This window comes from Acipenser ruthenus, chromosome 2 (genome assembly GCF_902713425.1).
Source record: "Acipenser ruthenus chromosome 2, fAciRut3.2 maternal haplotype, whole genome shotgun sequence".
In the NCBI taxonomy this organism is placed as follows: domain Eukaryota; kingdom Metazoa; phylum Chordata; class Actinopteri; order Acipenseriformes; family Acipenseridae; genus Acipenser; species Acipenser ruthenus.
Genome location: NC_081190.1, coordinates 10,961,480 through 10,985,859, shown reverse-complemented (window position 1 = coordinate 10,985,859; position 24,380 = coordinate 10,961,480). Strand labels below are relative to the sequence as shown.

The 24,380-nt window shown below is 40.3% G+C and overlaps 1 protein-coding gene across 2 annotated transcripts; it reads right to left on the bottom strand.

The window, feature by feature from the left end:
* Window positions 1–1,714: 1,714 nt before the first annotated feature.
* On the bottom strand, window positions 1,715–24,237 carry LOC117403774 (myotubularin-related protein 12-like). Of its 2 annotated transcripts, none has more exons than XM_034006179.3 (16): window positions 24,030–24,237; window positions 19,047–19,107; window positions 17,755–17,894; window positions 16,111–16,183; window positions 15,229–15,365; window positions 14,988–15,081; window positions 14,032–14,155; window positions 13,438–13,513; window positions 12,446–12,543; window positions 10,512–10,636; window positions 9,393–9,471; window positions 8,055–8,125; window positions 7,052–7,248; window positions 6,447–6,623; window positions 5,047–5,205; window positions 1,715–4,729 (listed from the first exon to the last, which is right to left on the bottom strand). In XM_034006179.3, the coding sequence occupies exons 1-16, from the start codon at window positions 24,096–24,098 to the stop codon at window positions 4,166–4,168; spliced, it is 2,244 nt and encodes a 747-aa protein (XP_033862070.3). In that variant the 5' UTR covers window positions 24,099–24,237; the 3' UTR covers window positions 1,715–4,165. The 2 variants fall into 2 exon arrangements, with proteins under 2 accessions (XP_033862070.3, XP_033862071.3); XM_034006180.3 differs by having other exon boundaries at window positions 7,052–7,221.
* Window positions 24,238–24,380: the final 143 nt, after the last annotated feature.

Sequence of the window (24,380 nt, the reverse complement as noted above, 5' to 3'; positions counted from 1 at the left end):
TAAAAAAAAAAAAAATAGTTCAGTGGTTTATAGTTTATTAATAGCATATTTCACAATGACAATAAGACAGTCTGGTAAGTATTTGTGTAAGAATGTCATGGTTACAGCCTACAAAAGATATATATAGGTGTCCTATCTTGTATTCTGTTTCCAGTAGAAGTTTGCTTGAGTATATGCTTGTGTTAATCATTGACACAAGCCTGATGAATAGCTAGCTTTTCCTATTAGAACACAGGATATCCTGGCTCTCTGCAGCCATGTATATAAGCACTCACGCACAATGTTTGCTTTAGGCTGTTCAGACTCAGCTGCATGGCTCAGGTCTCATGAGTGTGCTTGCGGTTTCAATTCATACTGCCAGCCTGGAGCCGTGGGTTATTCAGAGGGAGGCTCACTAGTTTTTTGGGTTTAATTGGTCATTTATAATTCCAAGCATTCCAGGGTTACCAATGAACCTGAAGGTTAAAAAAGTACCCCAGTCATGTCATGATGTGACTTTCTTTTCTTTTTCTACGTTGCGTTGCACAGTAGAGGGGTGTACCATACGGATCATTGCCAATTCTTACTGTCCTCTCGACTCACGATGCTTTCAGTCAATGTTCAGTTCTAGTCACTTTGCTACAAAAAGGATATTGCTGCTCTAGAAAGAGCGACCATAATTTTTCCGGGTTTAAAAGGCATGTCATATGCAGACAGGCTTAAAGAATTGAATCTATTCAGTCTTGAACAAAGAAGACTATGCAGCGATCTGATTCAAGTATTCAAAATTCTAAAAGGTATTGACAGTGTTGACACAAGAGACTTTTTCAACCTGAAAAAAGAAACAAGAACCAGGGGTCACAATTGGAGATTAGATAAGGGCATTCAGAACAGAAAATAGGAGGCACTTTTTTTGTTTTGTTTTTTTACACAGATAATTGAGAGGGTCTGGAACCAACTCCCCAGTAATGTTGTTGAAGCTGACACCCTGGGATCCTTCAAGATGCTGCTTGATGAGATTGTGGGATCAATAAGCTACTAACAACCAAACGAGCAAGATGGGCCGAATGGCCTCCTCTCGTTTGTAAACTTTATGTTCTTATCTGATAACCCCACACCCTTCCAGTAGGGGGTGCTATCACACTGCAGTTTCCAACCAGATATACTTAGCCAAACGTCTGTTATTCAATGGGAGGTGTAGCATGAATGTATAATATTTTTTTTTAAGTTAGAGGTAAATGTATACAAATGCATCAAATATCGCATTCTGAAGTCATGGATAACTGCATGACTTTATTAACACTGAGAAATCAGGGAGTGGAAATGGTTAAAGCAAAAGCCAGCTGTGACCAGAGGGAAATTGTTCCAATCATACACTAACCATGTGACCAACTCCTTAAAACTGGGCAATTGCAATCCAGACACAAACCGATGAAAAAAAGGCAATCATGGCTTATCTAGGTTGAGCAATAAACCCCTTGCTCAAAAGTGATTTGGAAACAATTGCAAACTTTAAGTGCTAATAGCAAGCTCATTTTCATTACATTTCACTTTACCAGAACAGGACAAATAGCATAATGTACTTTTTATTGCTGTTACGAGACGTTTGTTTGTCTACGTTTTGTTTATGAAGTTGTTTTTTGCCGTCGGTTTTTATTTATTTTTGTTATTAACACACGTGGAAGTTAATTACATCTTGGATACGGACGTGCAAGTAGCAAAACAAGACCAAATGTTCATGTTTTCAGTGTCTTTATTGAAAACTAGATCAATGAATCTTTAACAGTAATTACATAAAGTACACATGAAAAAAAACAAAAACATCCTTCACCCGCTACACTATCCAATAACACACCAAGCTAAGCCAAGGTCCTCATTTTTTTATTTACATAATATCATCATCAGTGCTGTTCTATAAAACATTTCAGTGTTTATCACTGTGATTAAATACAGTTGTACACATGAATAGGAGAGATTTATATAAAAAAAACACCACACATCTATTAAAAATCACTAGGATATTTGATCTTATATAGCTTATATAAACCAGTAGCAAAACTCAGGTTCACCCTGCATAGAGGCCCCTTTCTGTTGCAGTGCTCTCTGAAATATAAGGCTTTCATTCCTTGACACACAGTGACGACATAAAGAAATGAACATAAAGGCTGGTAAACAGTGCAGCTTAAATGAAGTGACGTGTGCGTAGCACGAGAGTGCAAGTGTCACATTTTTAAAAGGTGCCTCAAGTTGAATTTATTTATTTGTATACATTGAACAGCAGGCTATGTTAACAGACATGAAGGAATATAGTTGACTGTGGGATACTACAACTTTTAATTAGGTTACTGACCCATAATTAACTGTTTAAGGAAACAATTTCTGTTTACATGCCACCCCAACCTCTACACATGTAGAATTGAGGGCATTATTACTCAGAGAATACATCAATAGTATTAAAGACATGAAGCAGCCAATGCGAAAGAGAACAGTGTAAGGACTTGCAGCATAGACCACCGCACAGCATTGACATTATTCACAACTCTCTGTTTTAGATGGATTCATCAAAAAAAAAAGGCAGTGCAAATTTTAAATTTGTTTAAAACATTATTATCATATCCAAATTTAAAATACATGCTTTTATGGTCACTTTGTTAAATGTGATAAGCATTTTCATTAATAGTTTTGTATTGTTGTTTCAATAACAGAACAATTAAAAAAAAAGACCCCAAACCACAATATCTACCTGTATGAAAACCTGTGGGTGTGAGAATTTCAATTTCATGCAAGTAATATAGAAACAATAGGCACTTGTGTGAAAATGTTAAGACAGCTCTATGCTTTAATTAGGCATATTAAACTTCTAAAAAGTCTCATGCATTTCACCATGTGTGGCTTAGTGTTTCTTTTCTCTTCCTATTTAAAAAATTGCATGAGTGGCCTATTAAAGTCATCAATTAAAATTAGACAACCACTAATTTGTCTATTTTGAGAATTTTCCAAGGTTTTCTATTCCAGTGGTTTGTGTTCATGTGCACAACAAATCAAACCTACAGAAGCAATGGGGTGTTTAATACATGTGCACACTGCTGAACTACAGAAGCAATGGGGTGTTCTAATACATGTGCACACTGCTGAACTACAGAAGCAATGGGGTGTTCTAATACATGTGCACACTGCTGAACTACAGAAGCAATGGGGTGTTCTAATACATGTGCACACTGCTGAACTACAGAAGCAATGGGGTGTTCTAATACATGTGCACACTGCTGAACTACAGAAGCAATGGGGTGTTCTAATACATGTGCACACTGCTGTATATAGCTGGCCAGGATAATAAACTCCTCATTATAATCATAGTAGCCATGACCAGGCTGCAGCTGAATAAATACATGCTATTTCTGCAGGGCATTTCTACTGTAGAACAAGGTTTAGATTATTATTATTCTTCATTAAATAGGATTGCACCTTAACATGTAAAGCCAGCATCAGTTACTATTTAAAATGGTATCAAAAGCAACCTTTTCAAGAAGGTAGTTTCATACTAGAATGTGACTTGTTTTATTTACAATACATACAACCAAAGGTAAGACAGAATTATTGTGCAGAATTGAAGTGCAAATACTTGTGCATTATATTTGGTGAAATGTGTGAAAAGCAATCTGCTGTTATAAAAACAAAGGTAAATAGTTTTTTATGACGCAGTTTGTTTTTTTTGAAGGTTTTTTGTACATAAAAATGTCCTTGTGTGATTAAAATAAAACGATTAAAAGCACAAGGTTTCCTGTATCAATTCAAACTACCTGCAGGAGCCTACAACATACTGGTGTACAGGATGGTAAACTATGCAAGAATGTCACACACTGCCTCAGGAATCCTATTTTACTAGACATGAAGAATGACTGAGGCTGCAGGGCTCAATTAACACTACAGACTTGATTATATGACATGCATCCATATGAAGGGTTATAAGACAAATGGAAACACTGATTAGTCACCCAATTCTAGAACTGTTCTGGATTCTCATGCTCCTCTTCTTACACGTGAAGATCTTTGCAGTTCAAATGCGCAAGGATTGTTTTCAATCAGCAACTAGAAACCAGGACGAGCTCGAATGGGCCAAACAGCCTCCTCTCGTTCGTACACGTTCTTAAACACGGCAATGAAAATCAACAGGATTGTGTGTCTCTTAAAGCACACCTGAACCCTGACAGTCATCGTCCTCCTTGTCAGCCAGGCTGCTCACGGAGCCCAGACTCTGCCGAATGCTGCTTGGGATGGCAGGTTTGAAAGACCAGGCATGCGTGGCAGTGAAAGGGAAGGAAGAGAGGCGGGCAGACAAGGGAGGGCCAGAGTAGACCTGCGTCCACGCAGTGGAAGAGTTCATTCTGCAGGAGCGCCTCTCGACCTCCTTCTGCAGGTCCTGGATCTCGCTGGCCAGCTCCAAGACTCTGTTGACAGTCGTGATTGAACCACCTCCGAAGATCTGGGCCTCAGGAACCCAGCGCAGGTACCGCTGCATCCAGACTCGGACAGACGGGCCGTCCAGGTAGGGCAGTAGCAGGCCCTGGTAATCCAGAGGCTTCCTCTGCCAGGACTCGTACAACTCCTTGGAGCTCTCCGTCGGGTTCAGCCATTTGCTGATCCTCTTGCCTAAAAAAATCTTTTTGAGGTTATCTGTTTCTTCCTTAAAGAAGCCCTTCCTTGGAGAAGGCTTGGACAAAGTATTTGGCAAAGACAGCTGTCTCTGGTGCTTTAAAGAAAAGGAAGAAAAGGAGGAGGGTGAAATATGTAAAGTCACAGTAAAGGGCTGCAAAGAGGCAGTCCTATATGTAACCCTACCCAATCTACAACCCTAATACATATCATATCAATCTGCAACCCTAATAAATATCATATCAAATCTGCAATCTTAAGAAATATAATGCTGCTCTGCCTTCAACATCTCTGCATTTACTGCAGATGTTCCGGGGGTGTACATTTGGGGAGAAATGATCAGATTATTTGACTTTTTATTCCTAGGAAAGTCTTGGGTTACTACAATTGATTGCTCATAAACACAACGCTTACCTTTTGGTGAGAAGTTTTCCTCAGGGCTTTGTCTTGTATGGGCTTCGCTACATAAAGGGGGTTAGTGAAGAGAGACTGGGCTTTGCAATCGAACTGCAGTGACCAATCCCACACAGAGGGGAAATTCAAAGGGCTCCTTTGTGCTTCGGGGTGACCTGGCTGCCAAAACAAGCAGAGACGGTAAACGAGCGAGAAAGGGTACTGGAGCATTCCACTGGAAACATCTGCAGTACACAAACAGACCACCCTTTCACTATCAAGCATTCCAATTCACTGTGTTACAGACCTTTCAGCTTGATGAACATGTGACGGCCTTGAGAGATGGGACAGAGTGTGTTTTTTATATATTTGTCATTTTATGGAGCAAGCTCTGCCATTAAAGCTTAATAAACCCAGTTCACATGTTCTTGAAGGCTAGCAAAAAAGTGACTGTTTTCAAGTGGAGGTTTCTGAGAATTCATTGGAATAGCTGGAGCCGATTCTGCACAGGATTTTAAATGTCTGTGTTAACCGAACACATCTCTCTACTCCCTACTGCTTCTCTTAGCCATACGACAGCCCGCTTTCAACATATACAGGATTTCCAAACATGGATTTGTCACTTTTCTACTATGCTTATGAGATTCATGTTTTTTTAGGCAGAATTCTATGTTGAAACTTTGGTGGGATTTCAGTAGATATTAGCCTGGTTATCCCTTTGAAAAAAATCCCAATCTGACAGCATTCATTCACAATAGAATGTGTGTGCTACAGGGATGCCCTTTGATGTTAAACCCCCTCACCTTGAATTACTTCAAATATCAAACTCCAAACACCTCTTGTGACAGTGTTTACCACCTTACGTGGTAGTGATTTACAGACTCCTGCTCTGACCTACATACTTACATAGCATCACTCGTTATGAAAGATGCTGTGACAAGCACTTTGAGACAAGAGTCTTTGTTTATGTAAGACAAACAGAAGAACACCAGCTTCTACCTTCCAGTCCAGCCTGTTTAATTTCCTACGATGTGTGCTATTCTTCAGTGTACGAATCATTTATTTGTATGCTTTTCATGAACTCAGCACTAGATGGCACCAAGTCGACTGGCCACCAGCACACTTCAACAATAGCTATGCAAAACATTGTCTGTGGAAAGTACGACTGGAGCTTATTCAACATAAAGCCAGTTGGAATTTTATATTCATACCACTCACAAATGCCACCATGTAAAAGCATGCAATCTGGTCCATACATCATGCCTGACATCCAACGTCATATCATTGATAACTGGGTTGCCATCCTTTAAGGATTCATGAACATCTTTGACCTCTTAATAGCATTAGTGCAAAGACCAAGATGAAATGAGGTCCTATTTATCTGCCTGCATTCAAAAGCAAGTCCCCCAGTAATGCTGTACCTTCATAGCTGTATCTCTGTGGTGCTGCGAGTTGAAGAGGAACGTGCTGAAGAGAGGAATGTTGATGCTGTCAGACAGGACAGTCAGGTATGTCTCTGAAAACTGAAATGCAGGAGCATGCTGCTGGAGTAACTGCCAGACACACTCCAAGAACAGCAGGAACACCGGAGCCGGCACCTGGAAAGGAAAACCTTGACAGTAAAATCCCCCTGAGCTCCAGAGATCTAGAGCTGCACAACCCGTTCAGCACAGAGTACAGCAAAGTCAAAAGACAACCCTACTGGAACTAAGAAAGTGACAGCATCCTACATGGAAATACATATCTGATTTACAATAGGGGCCTATCCAACACCAGCAGTGGGTAACTGGTCAGCTGGGAGTTCTTTCTCCTACACTGCTTGAGCAGTCAGCCGTTTTCAGGTAATTATATCTTCTCTTTAAAAAGGTCTGCAAATGTTAAGCATTAATGCCACGCTTTCACAGGGATACACACCAAATGAATGTCTATTAAAGTCTGTGTGTCCAATGCAGCTTTGGAATAAATGCCCTGTAGATGCAAAGCAGAAGTAACTGTGTTCATGATAAAAACAAAAGCGTTTCCTAACCTCCTTTTCCTTCTGGTAAAGATGGTTGCAACGATCAAGAAAGCTATGGCCGCCTGCCACCCACTCTTTCTGAATGAGGCTCTGGAAGCCGGAGCGGGTTCTGTAATAGGGATCCAGCATAATCTGGACCAGGCTGGACAGCACGCAGCACAGGTCTGAGCAGTGCTCCTCTGGAACAGCAGGGACAAAGAAGCTCTCTGTGCACCGTACAAAACACAGCTGAATGCATGCTACATGGGGTCCATGACACTGATGTGAAGAGCGGCTAATCCAAATACTGCAGATATATTATTTCTGGATGTATAGTAATCTTTTGGAATTATGATATTGAGTATTGTTTACTTCTGTGTCTCTCTGTATTAGTGCTGCACTATTGAGACTACTGGGAGTCACTCCAGCCAAGTTAGAATAAAGAATGTAGGAAAACCTCCGGGACTGCCTTTACAGGACCCAGCTGTATGGGGAATCTAGGGTATTGCACAGCTAGCCCAGTGGCTTCAGTGCCATTCAACTGGACAGCTCTACACACTGTAACATCACATGCAAAACTAAATGCAATATCTATAATAACTTCATATTGACAATAGGGTCTGGAGAGCAACAGAATGGAAATGCGTGACTCAAGCCAAGTCTGGGATATAGAAAATAATAAGATATGAGAGGACAGCATAGCCTATAAATATAAATATAGAACAAAAAAATGAGCCAAAATTAGCCTAGAGGGGTCAGTCATATTACGATGCCCCAAACATTGTCTTGTTTACCTTGGACACTTTTCTATTGTGACATCTTTACAAGGTTAACACTTTTCAGTCTAGAACGTGACCCCTTTACAAGCTTGTTTTTTTTTATGATTACGATTTAAATTAGGCAGTCGGCTCTATTACTGTGCTCATTATAATGAGCTCCTTTTCTATCAAGAGATAACCTATCCCAGAAAAAACAAAACCACCAAATACATGAATAAAACAAAACGGGTTTAAAAGATAAAGTTGCCACTCACCTACGATCAATACACTGGTGTGCGCACTTTCCAGATAATCTACAATCTCAACTGCTTTCATAAGACACTGCCTGCCAGTTAGAAAAAATAAAAAGTCAAATATATACTTTATATATAACATCATTCAGTCATGTGACAGCAATATATCAATGCTTTATTACAAAGCATCTACTTTTGAATCCTTGTTTAGTAACCCTGGAGAGGTTGAGATGAAGGTATTGAGCCCTGCTGTAGTTTGAATGTTAGACTGAGGAGAGTACAGTGGTTTACATATTTGGGTGTGTAGTCAGTTCTTAAGTTCATCTTTAAATGAACAGATTCATTATATTGTACAAGACTGGAGAGAAATGTAAACTTGGTTGCTTTTAAGGAGAATCCTCCCCGAACCAACACGTCATCAGCAAGCGCATAAAGGCTCCATGTGTTACTCTCCCATGTCGTTTCGGCCTCTCAATCACGTGCTGGAAAGCTGAAATGGGAGTTGACCGCTTAGTGCCTGCAGGAAGGGCTACCCCAAGACATGGATTCCCTGAGGTTTCTCCCTACATCAAATTAAATATGCGAGTAGGGGGGTTTTCCTTCCCTGAGCGTAGGGTGGTTCGTATTTAGTTCGGCGGGTGCGTGGTCAGGCAGGAGAGGCTGGGCTGTGTCTCAGCTGCTCATTTTTGTTAATTTTCCAATATTTTTGGGGTAGGTGGCAGTGCGCCATTGTGGGGTGTGTCAATTATTATTATTTTTCCATTCATAGTTTGGCAGCCTCATCTTTTGGGTGGAGGTGGCCCATAGCCACTTCCTATTTGCAGTAATGGGATGCATGCAACTGTTCATGTTTTTCCAGCTGGCCTCGCACAGGTAGCCCTCGAGCACCCATGGACGAGGCCTGCGGCCAAATTTATCATTCACTCAGGCCCTGAGCGCCCATCACAGTTCATTAAATCATCTGCAATTGCAATCAATAAATCATTCATTCATTCATTGCGGATTCTCCGTGCGTAATTGGTGTTGCTTATACAAAACAAGGGCACGTCTGTCCCCAGCATGCCTATGATCTAGGTAGCGGTGGAATGTGGAAAGCAGCGCACAGCAGGGCATGTCAAACACTTAGAGACTGCATGTGCTCCATCACAAGCCACTGTAGTGTAATCTCTACTGCTGATGAACATTGCCACATGGAGTTCTGTACAAGATTGGAAGTGTGCTTTGCAATTACATTCAGATGGCCTCAAGACTGAAATCTTGTATTAGATGTGATCAGAGCTGTTAGTACATCCCGGGGTTAAGATGGAGTTTCAAGAGTCCTTTACAAAACACCTGCAAGTGTTCCTTGTTGTTACCAACCTGATGATTTCCAGCCAGCCAGAATTTTCCAATGAAGAAAACCATTTCATATCAGATACCCAAAATTCAGTAGTACTATCTGCACAAAAAAACAAAGCATAACAAACCTGAGACATAGCAAAGCTAACCATTTTCAATCTGCCTTTAAAAATTATTACCATTTTGAAATGTACCCAAAAATAGAATCTTGAATGTAATCCAAAACTATTCGATTTAATGAAATACAAGGATTATAGGATGAATAGTGAATTTAAAAATTAAGCAAGGGCGTGCACTCAAACCTCAGAGTGTCTTGAGGGCTAGAAGTAGTTTAAAAATCAAGCAAGGGTGTGCACTCAAAACTCCCAGCATCCTGGAGGGCTAGCAAGTAGTTTTAACCCTTTGCTGCCCAGTGTCCAATGAATCTGACACGGAGAAATTTAATTTAACATTGAGAATGGGAACATACCCAGGCAGTAAAGTGTTAAATAGGCAGCCGTGTGGAGTAGTGGTTAGGGCTCTAGACTCTTAACCGGAGGGTCGTGGGTTCAATCCCAGGTGGGGGACACTGCTGCTGTATTCTTGAGCAAGGTACTTTACCTAGATTGCTCCAGCAAAAACCTAACTGTATAAATGGGTAATTGTATGTAAAAATAATGTGATATCTTGTAACAATTGTAAGTCACCCTGGATAAGGGCATCTGCTAAGAAATAAATCTGCTAAGAAATAAATATCCTGCCCTGGGAAAAGAAACCACTCCTTTGCCTCTATTTTTCAGCATGCTTTCAAAAGGTTCAGGTGCTAAATTGTGATCAAAAGTCATTTCACATGTTACCCAAGCCAGATGTGAAAGTGAGCGGACATGCAAGCACCTACCTTAAAAACAAAGCATGTTTGTGGGTGGGTGGGGGGTGGTTACGCAAGTGATTTCTTCATTGAACAGACTACAACGAATCACATGAATTCATTTGGAAGGGAATGGATTCCTTTGGTGCACTGTGTACCAGTCAAACAAGTCTGTGACAGTCAAAAGCTTAAATGTGCTTCATCCCAACACAGTACACAACTTAACCCAGGGGCCCTGCATGTCCACTACAGAACACGATGCTTGTCAATGAAGAGTGAGAAGTACAGCTTACCAATCAGGAAGAGCTGTTTGAACTTATTGTATGACAGCTGGAGGTCCTGAAGGGCAGGGAGGCAGCTGGACAGGTCCTCTATTTTCACTGGACAGAGCTGGTCCTGGGTAACAGCATCAAGCATCCTACAAACAGCACATTTAAAAGGCTGGAATGTATTGCACAATGCCAGCACTCCTAGTATGTTCACATTTGCAACGTGCTTTGCTTTAGAGGGGTTTTGGCATTAAATACATTCACTGTGTTTCATACAATTGTAATGTGAATAGCAGAGTCTGTCAGAAGACCAATGCCACTGTGGTACACACAGCTACAGTAATCCCATTCAATTCAAAGTACTTTATTCAATGAAAACCCTGCATCACTCAAGGGTTTCTCTACACACAGCCCTGTTATGCAATACTACCCAGCAGGCAAATCTGGGGGCTCTGAAATGGCTTATAATTGCACGTGACAGTTAGTAAGATTGTATACCCAGTGTCAATAGTAATGCATGTGCCTGTTGTGGCCTGTATACAACACCATGCAGAACAGATGCCCATTTGGTCTCTAGAATGTACTGTATGGTAACGTGCACGATAGATAACTGGAAACTACCAGGAATGTTTAGAATTAAAACAAACACAACTTATTTACATTCCTTGTGCTGAAAATGAATCCGGTCCCCCTAAGCTAAGCACCCTGGAATGCATCTCCAAGAGCCTACATAATCTTCTGCCAGCATTAGCATTCAGTCTAGACTACATGTCATGAACATTTAATTTGCACACTCTTTCAAGTGGTTTGGAATATCTAAGGATCCCTACTTTTCTACTTAAAAAAAATCAATCTAACATTGCGTAAAGGCAGGTGTACGTCCATAAATCTTACCTTACATGAATTAGTACAACTTCTCACATCTTACTATACAACAGTGTATTTTAAATGTGTTGAATTCAAAGAGCATGATTAAAAAGTTCAAAGTTGGGTCTTAGTTCCAGGAAGGAATAATTCCAATTCAAGGTACTATGTCCAGTTCTTTGATATAGATCATTATGATTCCTTCATAAATATGGCAAACCATCGTTGGAAACGATCTCGTCAAACTCTGCTGCATTCGCTGGTTAGCTTTGATACTTGGTGAGAACAGAGACAGTCTGTTCAATACATACAGCATGTGTCATCATGAGATCAATCATTACCCATTACATGAGATGACCTCGAAATTGAGCTATCCATTAAAGGAATTACCCCAGTCCTTATGCATGCTGTAAACCAACCACAGCTCCTGGAGGGTAAACACATCAATTCCAAGTGGAACAGCTGTCCCAAGCTGCATGCAGAAACATCTTAATAACTGTCTCTTTGTTAGGTAGACTGACATGACAACACCATAGATGCACAGATGCCTCTGAATAAAATGATCCAGAATACTGGAAATGAACAGGAATTATTGGAACGTTCGTCAAAACAACAAGTATGTACTTTGGAACTGTAAAATAATCGATATCAAGACTTACTGTATTCAGTGCATTGTACAGTGTTTTAACATCTTTTACTGAGAAAAATAATGAAATTTTCATCCAGCAATATCAAAGCGATCGGAATAGGGACAATAAATAAATGATACAGCCAATGTCATGGGCCTCTCAACACAATGGTTCAGGGACAACAGAAGATAAACCATTAAAACAATTCCAATACTGTACACATTTCCCATAATGAGTACATCTTTTATACAGGAAAATACAAAGTGATGGCAACATATACGAGGTGCACTTCTAATGGAATTATTTGGTTAGCTAAAGTACTTTAACTTTCTGGTAACTTTTGAAGCAACTCCATGTCCAAGTAATGTCTTAACCACAGCTAACTTCCAATCCAAAGCTCCCTGCAGCTTGATGGATATTCAGTGTACAGCCCAATCAAACAAACGTTTCAATTCAATGACTGACCTGTGCATGTATTTCTGTGAAATACCATCCTCCTGAATGGTGGGTAAACAAGCCATTTTAAAAAGAGCACAGCCACTGTGATGGGACCAGCACCAGAACTGTGTGGGAAACAAAGCAGAGAACATCAGCACCATCTTCACCCTAAGAGCTGGCGGAAACGAAAGTATCATTTTCATCGACTGTGTGCGCACAACAGCAATGACAATACCAATGTTTGCAAGTGTTACAAGGAAAGTCATTTTAAAACATTAAAATTAGGTATTCTTTTGGAACGTGTTCTCTCTGAGGTCCATTGCAGCATCTTTTTGATATCCAGGTTCAAAGCAGCAGAGCCCACCTAGTGGTGAAGCACCTCAATGACAGTCTTCTTCCTTGTGAGCACTGTCAGAACTCAGCAAGCAGCAGTTATCAAGGGGTAAACACAGGTCAGAAATAGCCACTACTGCATGCAGCTTTCGAATGTAACATTTGACATGATTAGGGGTGGAATTCCCTGTGCTTCAATAAACCATTGTGTATGGCGATAGATACAGCAATCCCACTGTATGCAGCACCAAACACTTCCCGAATGATGGGATCTAGTTATTTCATTGAAATGTTGTCCTCAACTGCAAAAAAAAAGGATTAAAAAAGCACCAGATAGAGACTGATCTTATTGCATCTTTAGTGTATCGTTACACCCCTAGACATGACGTGTGCTTCTTTCACACCCCACAACATGACACCCACATAGAGACTGGCAGAGATGCATTGAATAGTTTGACTTGCCTGTGTGGACTTCAGCGCCCTCTCTGTAATCAGCATTGGTGAGCTGAAGCTCTTAATAGGAATCCACGCCCACACCCACAATTATAAATTCAGATTGCTTTGCAAATCAGTATTCCCAGGGGTCCTGTGCTTCACTGTATCCAATTGGACACATTCTGACAAATAAAGCGAAGCCCTGGATGAACATTTAACAAATGCATGCCAGAACACTCTAAAATACCTACAGGTATTCCTTTACCGAGGAATCTCAAAATATCGTCGTCTGAAACAGCAAAGGGGACGACAAAGAACTGTGGCAGCCTGTGAAAAAAGCAAAGAAGGATTTACACACCTCAGTATTGTGACTCACTTACAAATACGTGTTGTATGTATGTATGTACGTACATACACACACACACGTGTGTATACACATATGTTCATGCATTTCTGTTTATACGTAGAACCCTCTGGTTTGTGTTCCCTCACTCTCATTCTTTTCACATAATATTACTATGAACTCTAATACTGTGAAGTAAGGTTCCCTGTGGATGGGGTGGGGGGGGGGGGGGGGGTATTTGTTGTTTTGTGTTTAATAATAATTACTGTGTTCAAATCTGATGTACATCATCCATAACTGTCTTCTGGTCCTGTTTTTTATGCTATGCTTAGATGATTGCTGAGGGTTAACTTTGCAACACCTTTTCAGATTTTACAGACTTCAAATCAAGCACTTCAAACAAACATATTCAAAAGCCACCTCCACCCACTTTGTCTGGGATATGAATAATGAAGCATCATCTAACAGCAACAGCATGCCGAATACGGTAATCAGCACTCACTTCTCAGAGATAACATAGTCCGCATTGGCACTCGACACTTTGCAATTCCCTTTAGTGCGGCCCAGCTCCACGCTCCAGTCCTCTTTCGTTTCAAACATTAAAGTCAGACTGCTTTTCCGAGAGGCTGTAAAAGAGCAGCAATTGGGTCAGTCCCACAACATCACTAGATTGAGTGTACAGGAAATATGGGCACAAAGATTCTGCAGCTACCGGGGAGCAGCAAAGACGGCTCTGCAGCGGACATCCAAAGGGGTGGATTGAATTGGCTGCTTGCTATGCCAGACGTTCTTCCCTCCCATTGCCCATGCGAGTCCTAGAACTTACTGTTCCCTCCTTTTCTTTAAAACTTTCTATTCATGTGGTTGTAACCGTCAAGATATTCCCATAAATCCTATCTGCGATGCAGATCCATTCCTTATCACAGGTCTCAAATGTGTAGATTTGAAAGAAACACATGCTACAGCAAACAGATATTTCAATGTAAAAACACGATAACTAGCACAGTAGGTTAAAGGAATCTATTTTCAAGTCATTCTTCCTGGAAAGTGAAATTGTCACCGCTCTCAACACATGCTTTCCTTTGTTGACCAACTACAGCTATAGGAAGTGAAACAGGAAGAGGCTTTCTGAAAGGTAAGGCAAGCAAACCAAGAACTTTCTTCTGTCTAGTGTAGTACCAGATAGAATGGTTTGAAATGAAAATCCATGTTTGCTATAGCATGTGTTTCTTTCACAACTGCACATTTGAAACCTACAATATATAAGTGTATGGCAGGTAAGATCACTTAACCTACCACTTACACAATAACTCATGTAATCGGATACAGACACATACCTGCCTTTCTATAGCACTGTTATTTTATCAACACTCCGTACATTAGAGGATGTGGTATTGATTTAGTTAGGCATTCTGTTTGTTTTAAAATTGAAAAGCAAAATGACATGCACCTGATTACCTTGGGATGGTGATGCTGTTTCACAGTAAGAAAAAGCAAAAACACATTTGAGAGACTTGGGTTCAAGGCTGTGGTGGACAATTCCTTGGAATATCTGAAACAGAAGAGTGAAAGACAGTGAAAGTGTACACTTCTATACAGAGCTTCCTAAAGAAAAAGAAAAGGCAACAACGGAACTCAACAGCTTGTCTCAATCACCAAACAAAGGCTGTTCAGTTGTGCAACGTTCCCAGCCACAAACCTTTTTAGCTTCCTCTTCTTTTGCGTATGTCAACGAGAAGTGAAAGACTCTCAAATCTTTACACTGGATTATAAGTTTTGAAGGGTACTTGCTTTTCACTTGACCTCCTATTATCAGCTTTTTCTTTTCATCACTCACTGCAATAAAGAACACAGTGTAGTTAGTGGATTATCTGGGTGCGGAGAGGACTCTATATAAAAGGAATAAAGCTGTCAGCAGAATGTGTTGAACTTGCATGGCATCTCTTTCAGATACAGCCATGATGATCTGAGGGGAATGGGATCCCAGCACACTGGAGATGCAAGCTATTTGATAGATCTGCCCTCCTCCAAGTATTACCGATTGGCTCTGACAAGGACATACAGGTTTCTCATTGGCTCAGGCAATCGCCTTTCTAAAGTGTTATTATGATGCTTACTGACTGAACGCAATAGAGATGGGTCTGAAATTTAAAAGGTCAACTCAACAGTTACTATCGATGCCTTATATAAGGTTCACGGTTTATCTAGCTGTAGTTTCATTACAGTGGCAGCTTTTGTGAGATTTACATTCGAATATTCTACCGGCTTTGCACATCCTCTTTAGATGGCTTAAAAACAGCCTGAACATCTTACGACAAACACTGTGAAATCATGGAAACCCATGGTAAACCACTGTATGGCAATTGCATTTTATAACCCTGGAAAAAATGCAAAGTTACTGTGGTTAACTTTTATAAGGGCCCTCCCAGGCTGCTACAGTGGGAATAGGAAGACAGAAACGCTACTGTAGCGTCTTTTATCAGAACCGATGAATCAATTCAAAACACATGCAAAAGGATGAAACAATAAGCAAACATCGGGGCTGGGAATAAAGGAATAAACAATTGAAATACACACAAACCTCCGTAGATGTGGTCCACACACGTCAGGGGAATATCATTTTCACTTAAAAGCTTATTCCTAAATGGAGGTGCCTAAACAAAAGAAACAGATATTCATGACATCATTATGTAAATTACAAACTACAGACACATATTTCTGCAGCGATGTAGTATAAACAAGTACCGTATTCCTTCAAATTTAAGACGCAACCCAAATTTACCACCCTCACTTTGAGGCAAAAAAATAATCAAATAAATATGCTTTTAGAAAGACACAACCTCAATTACGCTGTTGTATCGTACAAATCTGACCCGAAAGTGTCGTTGTAGATTAACCACGGACCTCGTTTATTGTGCTGCATACTATAGAATACTTAAGATGATGTCTCTGTTGTACACACACACACACACACACACACACACACACACACACACGTCGCTCACGGCATCACACATCCCGGCAACAGCGAGCACGACACAACACTCCACTACATCAGGCATGTAACCCAGCAACAGCATTGATGACATTGCAAACCCAACAGTCAGAACGGTATGCACAATACCAACTAACAGAACATAACACATGCATATGGAGATTACTCGCACCTGTTTTTCTCCCAATTTGTGAACTGTGGTACTGCTTGGCATGTCATCTGTTGGTGACTGTAATACACGCATCACTATACTGTACTTTAATTTAACACGCAAGCTATTTTTGAGGAGCAAAAAACAATTAAAAAAGGCGTGTCTTAAATTCGCAGGAATACGGTATGTCAGTGACAGAGCAGGGTGCACATTTATTACAACACCCCATTGCATCTGTAGTTTCGATTTGTTGTGCACATGAAATCAAACCACTGGAACTGAAAATCTGGGAAAATTGTCAAAAAAAAAAACAAATTAGTGAACAGCTACTAGGTCTTGGTCTGCTTCTGTGGTTTTCAATGAGGTGCTGATCTGTGGGGGGGGGGGGGGGGAGCTCTCTCTTTGTCCAGCTAATCTTGGCAGCGCACAGCTATTTGTAGTTATGAAGGTCTTGCGACAGAAAAGAAGCCTGCTCACTGCAGTATTTATAAGCAGCTGCTAATATCACAGCGCAACCAAGCCAATGACAAAGACTGGCGATCTTTAGCAGAAATATTGCAGATCTTTGGTGCAGCTAGTGTCTTTTTCATTGAAGATATTTTAAAGAAACTGTGCTGCTCTATGCAGTGTGTGTTCAATCATTTACTGGAAGCAAGCTAAACCCGGCTGCCAGGTTCCTAATTCAGTGTAACCGGTAGTGCATCAATAAGGCAAACATTTGCTGTATTTATTTTTAAGCAATACAAAAAAATGTATTTTGACACTATTTTACACAGCAAAGGGTACATTTCGCAGAAATCTATTTGCTTGCTTCACAGAAGATCTACTAAGATCGAATATGTCTGTCAGCTTTCTCGCAAGAGGCAACGATACTCAAAATGCACTTCCTCTCCCTATAATCAAGGTTCCTCGTTCCAGGTTAGTGGAAGGAACATTTCCTCACATTTTAAAAGAGAGGACTGTTCATGTCAATGTACAACAGTGGTACAGTAACAGGTTCTACAAAAGGATAGTAACAGGTTCTACAGAATGCTGGTCCAGGTTTGTCAAGCGGTGGTACAAGTGTGAACACGACTCACCGTCTCTTGTGAAGCGCTCTCGTCACTGATGAAGGCGATCTTGAAGTTGGTACAGAGCAGAGTCCCGTACACGCCGCGCTGCGACGCATCCTCCTGGGTGTATTTCAGCACATGGTTCGCACTGCAGAACACCACTTCACCTGCAGCACAGAGTCACTGCAATTACTGTACAGCGCCACCTACTGACACAATCATGTGTTGCTGTGTTTGTTGTACGATAATAAATAGTGTAAAGGTTTCTGGACAGCCAAACTACTCTCTAGCCACACGAACAGGTTTTATTGAGAGAATCATAGAAATACAACTTGAATGGCATTTGAATGGCCTGTAGATTTTGTAGTCCACACCTCAGCTCTTTATTTTTTTAAATCCATTTACTCAGGTTTTAAATTAAATAGGTTTTCTATAAACACACATTTCTTCCAACACTGCACATTTCAAACCAATATAGTGAACGGACCTTTCACTCCTTGTCTTTGTTTCAACACAGTTCTAAATTGTTTAAGTGAACCGCTTATAGCAGTGCCTACAAAAGGTACCATGAAATGTTCCTGTCAGGACAACTGAGGAAGTCAGCACCTCCGGCCACTTTTTTTTTTCTTTTTTTAAAGTAACAAAAACGCTTATTCACTGCCAAACATGAACTACTTTAGGATGTGTAATGACTGCAGTACATGATACTGACCTTAAGGTTAGGGTTTCGGTGTAGGGAGAGGATTATTCATGATTTTATTAACAATAATAGGATAGCCAATCAAGAGTGCAGTGTCCTGACAGGAGAATTTTGTGTTACCTTTGCAAGGACAGCCCAATTAAACCTCCATCCAGAACCCAAAGTAGGTAATTCTACAATTGTTCTTGTTAAACCTGGAGTGGAACGGTCCTCCAGGACCGGGATTGGACACCCCTGCTTTGAGGAATGGAGGTTACCAAGCAAGCGAACCTGGGAAGCGAGGCCCAGCCTGGGAATCCTCTCTGTGGAATGACGAGATCTGACCAGTAGGAGTCACTGAAGTGCGGGGAGACGAATGATCCCCAGACACTTTCCCTCTATAATCCACTGGGAGCACAAAGAGCAATGCAGCACTCCCACTGGCTCAATGCACTTACTGTACTGGTGCAGAAGAGGATTTCTATTTATATTTATCACACTGTTTCACATACAGGGAGCCATGCAAACATTACCCAAGCTGTGGCTCTGCTGTGCTCTGGATCCACAGAAACGGATTACACTATATTGTGCAACAGGTTATGAAACCCACTGAACTATAAATAGGCTTTAAACACATTACCTGGCAGTAAATATGGATGCTTTGATCTTAAGCCCTCCTCTTTTTCTTTTATTTTCATGTCCTGTTAAATAAAACACAACACAAGTCAATAAACAAAGATACAAAAGGAGGCAAAAACGATCACAATGAATGCTGATAAATGTCCCATATGTACGTCACTGCCCCCTAACACAGCTCTTGTACTGTATGACTGCTCTTGTACTACAGCGCCTCCTGCTGGCAAATGATAACACTGATCAGGTGTTCACGCTGTCTGGTGTCAGGAATAGTGAACAGCTGGTCAGTATTAATGATTTGAGCAGGAGAAGGCGATATACTATTGGAAACTATAAAGAAACTTAAAAATATATATTTTTAAAACTATTAATAAAATAAATAAATATTGATGATGGTATTTATTTATTTAATTTGTTGAAAGCGGTTATCGTATTGTCGTGCTGCCTCGAGATAATTAATCAACAGAATCAATTTAGCAAAGGTTTAGCTCTCAATTCACGTGTTGATTTCCTTCAGTTTAAAGGCAACTTCAAAATCCTGTTCTGTCTCGCAGTGTTCTGGAGTTATGGGGCCAGGTGGCAACCATGTGTGGTATTAACACATTAACTCAGCAAAGTGATGCTTCAGATTTGGCAAGCGAGTCAGAATCGGGGGACACAGATGCAGGTAATGCACATCGCTCGAAAATACTTCACACTTTCCAGACACTGGCCAAACTAGCAAGGTAAATGTTACGTACAGGGATCAACGTTTTGTTTTGTTGTGATCCTATTTCCTGTTATGAGGAGAGTAATAAAAATTCAGTTGAGCAAAATAAAGCCTTCACAGCCTATTCTGGATTATTACAGTTTTACCTATACTGTAGTTTTAGGATAAATCATAAGGGAAATCGCTTTGATTTCGCTAGATTTAGCAGCATGTGATTGGAACATGAAAGTGAAAGTAGTTTTTGTGAATAAAATATCCTGTGAATGTGGATTGGAGGCAGTGTCATTCATAAACTGGTTTTCCCAATGGCCCATATATAAATTTGCATAACTGGGGGCAAAAGTTGAGCCCATAGCTGTACCTTTACTTTGCAAATAATACTTTTTAAACAAAAAATAATTTGATTTTAAACACAAATTCTGTTAATTCTAATTAGAAATACATAGGGACTGTTATCTTTGAAGAAAAATGTCAGTGCATCCAAGCCTCCTTCATGTGGTATGTTTGTATACAAACTTTCTACCTTCAAATGAAACAACTATGAACAACGAGCCCTTGAAACAGGAATTTCACTGCAGTAGAAAGAACACACAAACTGCTGATGGGCACAATGTACCACAGCACTCAGCGTGCACAACAGCACACACAGGTGCCTTGTATTTACTGCGTCCTGTTTTTAATAAATGATACCACAAGGTCGTTCTGTGTTTGGCACGTGAAGTATTGTTACTGCCGGTGGAAACTAAGGGGTGTTCTGAAAACATTTCACTTTCTATAGATAACCTCCAGTATCCTTGCCTCTTGCAATCAACCGCAAACAGCAAATCACAAGAACTAAATGTTTGTGTGCCATCCTTTTTTATTTTTCCAGAAGACATCTTTTGATGGTAATATGTATTATCGTGTTCCAGCACAGATTTCTACAAGCAATTCTATCGTTTCATATATTTGTCTTCAATTACATACCAAAAATATATCATGCAATGAAAGCAGATGCACAAATGATGTATTTAATAACAATAACAAAAAAATTAAAAAATAAAATAATTTCTAGCAAATTAAAAATGAAAGGACCAACTCTGTTTTCATTTGATGCAAACTGCCAGAAATAGGAAAGGTGAGGAATTACTACACAGCTCACCAGACACTGCAGGAGCCTAACCCTGGCTTGGTTTAGTGTATTAGGCTGCATAGTGGAGACCAGAGGAACCCGAGGAGCAGTAAAGCTCTTTGTAATTATTCCTGCAGACTGTGTGAAACACAAACCGTGATCTCTGTAGCTTCCCTGTGTCCTGCAGCTCCATCACACTAGAGCGAGCACTTTCATCTCATTTTCTACTGCATCCAGGGCAGGAGCACTCTCTTACAGCAGGATCTGCTTTCTGCAGACCTGGCCAGCAATGGAAATGTCGATTGAAGGTGGAGGTGAAACAGCCAGGACAGAGAGGAACTGATGCTTTCAGGTTTTAAAAGTGCAGCCACCGAGAAATTACAGCACACCCTGTGAAGAGTCTCACGCACATTTCAATCTATGCGTTGACACATATTACAATTAAATATTTAAAGTTACAAATTAATAACATACTATCAAGAAGTTATAATGAAAAGGAAACACACTGATATAATGAAAGATAAAACCCACTGGGGTGTGTTCAATTGATGGGTCTGAATACGTCACCACTGAAATCATTCAAACAGGATTCTTTCTGTCCTTTGTTCAGAAGGTAACTTGACAGGGGTACAGGGTTTAGTTTATTTTACGGTAACTTCAATATGTGTTTGAGCTCTGAATGGATATTCAGATATGACCCCCCCCCCCCCCCCCCAATCATTAGCTCCCACAGCACTCTATTTCTATTGAATTTTTGCTTGGAAAATTCATGAATCTTAATCTGACCCTGAATGAGAACCCACCCAACATCTACATTACTGCACTAATCTTAAATGTAAACCCCAACTCAAATCAAGCTAGAACATCTTAACAGGATCTCTGCTGTTACACCCGAAACACTGCACACCAAACGTCCACATAATATTGAATATGAAATGACAATCAACTTTTAACCCCTTAAGGTACACGGGGAATTGAGCTCTTGTTCAAACGGTTTCTTCTTAAAATACATCCGAGAGTGACTCGGAAACTGACCATTTGGATGACCAGATCCAACCTGTCAGTACATTTTAAACCCTGTTCCGTGCCCCGCGTTGCAAAAATAAGGACGTTAGCATATTTATATTTGTGGGACACATTTCCCTAGCACCTTAAAGGGTTAAAGATCTAAATAAAAAAATGAGCCTGTGAAAACACATACTGCTGCATACAAAGTATTTTTGACACCTGCTGCATCATGTTATAGGTGTCTTTTTTTTTTGTGGTTTCAACCAGTTCTCTTTTTGTTATTCATTTTATTATAGCCTGGTAATGAACATAGAATGTGGAGCAATCGTTGTTTAAATTCTCAAAAAACACTGGAACAATGCACATTTAAACCACAAATGTAGTTCCTGGTTGAAACAAAGGAGTACTTGATGACCAGGGTTGAAAACCACACACAGCTTTGGCATTTGCTGCATAAACAGTACCACTTACACAATGGATGTTCAGTGGGAATCTGTGCTGACGAGCCGAGGTCTGAGAAAGTCTCAATGCATCAGTGAAGAGTCACTTCAAATCAGCTGGTGGCTTTTTATTTTATTTTTTTAAAAACCATGTCATTTATAACAGACAGTATTAACTGTATTTCTACAAAAAACGTCCTTATAAATGAGGCGTGTTTTCCGCCTACTATCATTATCATATTCAAGAAGACATTTTCATTGTTAAATTCATTTTTAAAAAAGGGGGGGGGGGGGGATTAGAAATATGTAACTTGAAAATATTTTAGGATTCTTACTGATTTTGAAACAGATCTGGTAATATTAAGAGCCCCAAAACTAGTACTCTATAGCAGAATCAATTAGAGTCCACTAGAAGTGGCAAGGATGCTTAATCCGTCAGGTGCTGAGGGAATTAGCGCATCAGCTTGCAACATGGTTGGGTTAAAAATAAATAAATCCATAAAAATGTACGACGGCACTAACGTGGTTAGTGTTTCTATTTGTCGTCCCGCCTCTTTGTAATGTACAGAGTTTTAAATAAACATTGGTTAGCCTTTGAAAGCTCGTGTACAGTTATGAAAATGTGCTTCTGAACTCAACCCTACAGACTACAGCACATGTTGGCCAAGCTATCAACAGCCCTGGTCCCAGGAAAACACACCTTTCAAAACGTTACCGCCAGCTTTTAAATTTACGCTTTTTTCTAAAGTGGAAAATTCCACATTAATGTTCAAAACATAGAAACAAAAACAACTTGAAGCCCTTTCACAGTTGGAATTTACAGCAGTTCTCTCAGCTGGTTCTGTGTCACGTGGTTTTTGTTATTTTTTTTTTTTTAACTGCTCTGATCTTGACACTGCACTGAAACCTACAATTCAAACTCATTCGGGGTGAGGAGAGTTCAGTTGGAGCAGCAAAGTGTGCTCTCAAACAACAGAACCACGTTCACTTTGAAATGAACTGCTAAACAAACAGAAAAGGGAACGGCCTCAGACGGACCTTGCGTAACATGGTTGTTGTTGCTTCTTCTTGTTTTGTAAGGTTGAAGTAAACGCTTCAAAAATGTTTGCATTGTTTACAGTAAGAAATACAAGACCAGGCTACCTGCTATAGTAATACATTGTTAACAACCTTTTCAAGTGCAACACTTAAATACTGCTTGAGATGTTCTGTGAAACGAAAAAGAAACCTTGAACGAGATCCATCAAGTTACACACAGTTCCATGGACTCTGCACACAAGGTTATTCCAGCGTTACATCTTGGATTTCTTTCATTTAAACTACAGTGCATATTCACATTTACTGTACATATCCATTGTAATGGGTACTGTACATTATGTTGCATTACACTAATGTGCATTATGAATAAACAAACTGACACATACATAGGTACTACTAGATAAGTACATTTAAAAAAAACAACCAATAAAGCAAGTAATCAATCGATTTACATGCAGTATGACCAATACTAAATATGTGCTCGTGTGGAATTTCAAACGAGTAATCACTGGTACAGAGTGCAGCAGCATTACAAGTTAGTACAGTACTAGTAACCCCGCCCAAAAACAGGTTAAGCTAAGTACAGTCCAATTCATACAGTAGTACAGTACAGAGATTGAATCTTCTTCTTTGAACTCCCTTGTCGCCGTTCTAACACTAAACTACTTAGAAAAAGCTTACCTCTGGGGTGACATAAGAGACAAAAGACGGCTTTGTAGATTTTCCTCCTCCACTTCCCAAACTCAGCATTTCGGCAACTTTGTGAAGATCTATTCAGTCAGGTGTAGAGAGGCGCCTACTGGCCGAGGAAATGGAATAACCTGCATCCAATCCAAGCCGCGCCCCTTCCGCACTCACAATACTAGCGGCTACCGCACGCAATTAACTTCCCTTTCTCCTTATACGGTACACCATTGCTCCAGCTGTAACGATCATTGGTTTCCATCAACATCACTCATTCCGAACACCACTCGTATGTATTTAGTACATGCGCCCCCTTCTCCTTATCCCAGGAAAACAGCCGGGCTGATA

Bases quoted from the DNA above. Each gene is read 5' to 3' on its own strand.
- LOC117403774 (XM_034006179.3), bottom strand. From the start codon at position 24,098: ATGCTGAGTTTGGGAAGTGGAGGAGGAAAATCTACAAAGCCGTCTTTT. The intron at 8,126-9,392 runs GTTGGTAACAAC...TCTAACTGGCAG, and splicing joins GGCTGGCTGGAAATCATCAG to GCAGTGTCTTATGAAAGCAG. The intron at 7,249-8,054 runs GTGAGTGGCAAC...TACGGTGCACAG, and splicing joins CACCAGTGTATTGATCGTAG to AGAGCTTCTTTGTCCCTGCT.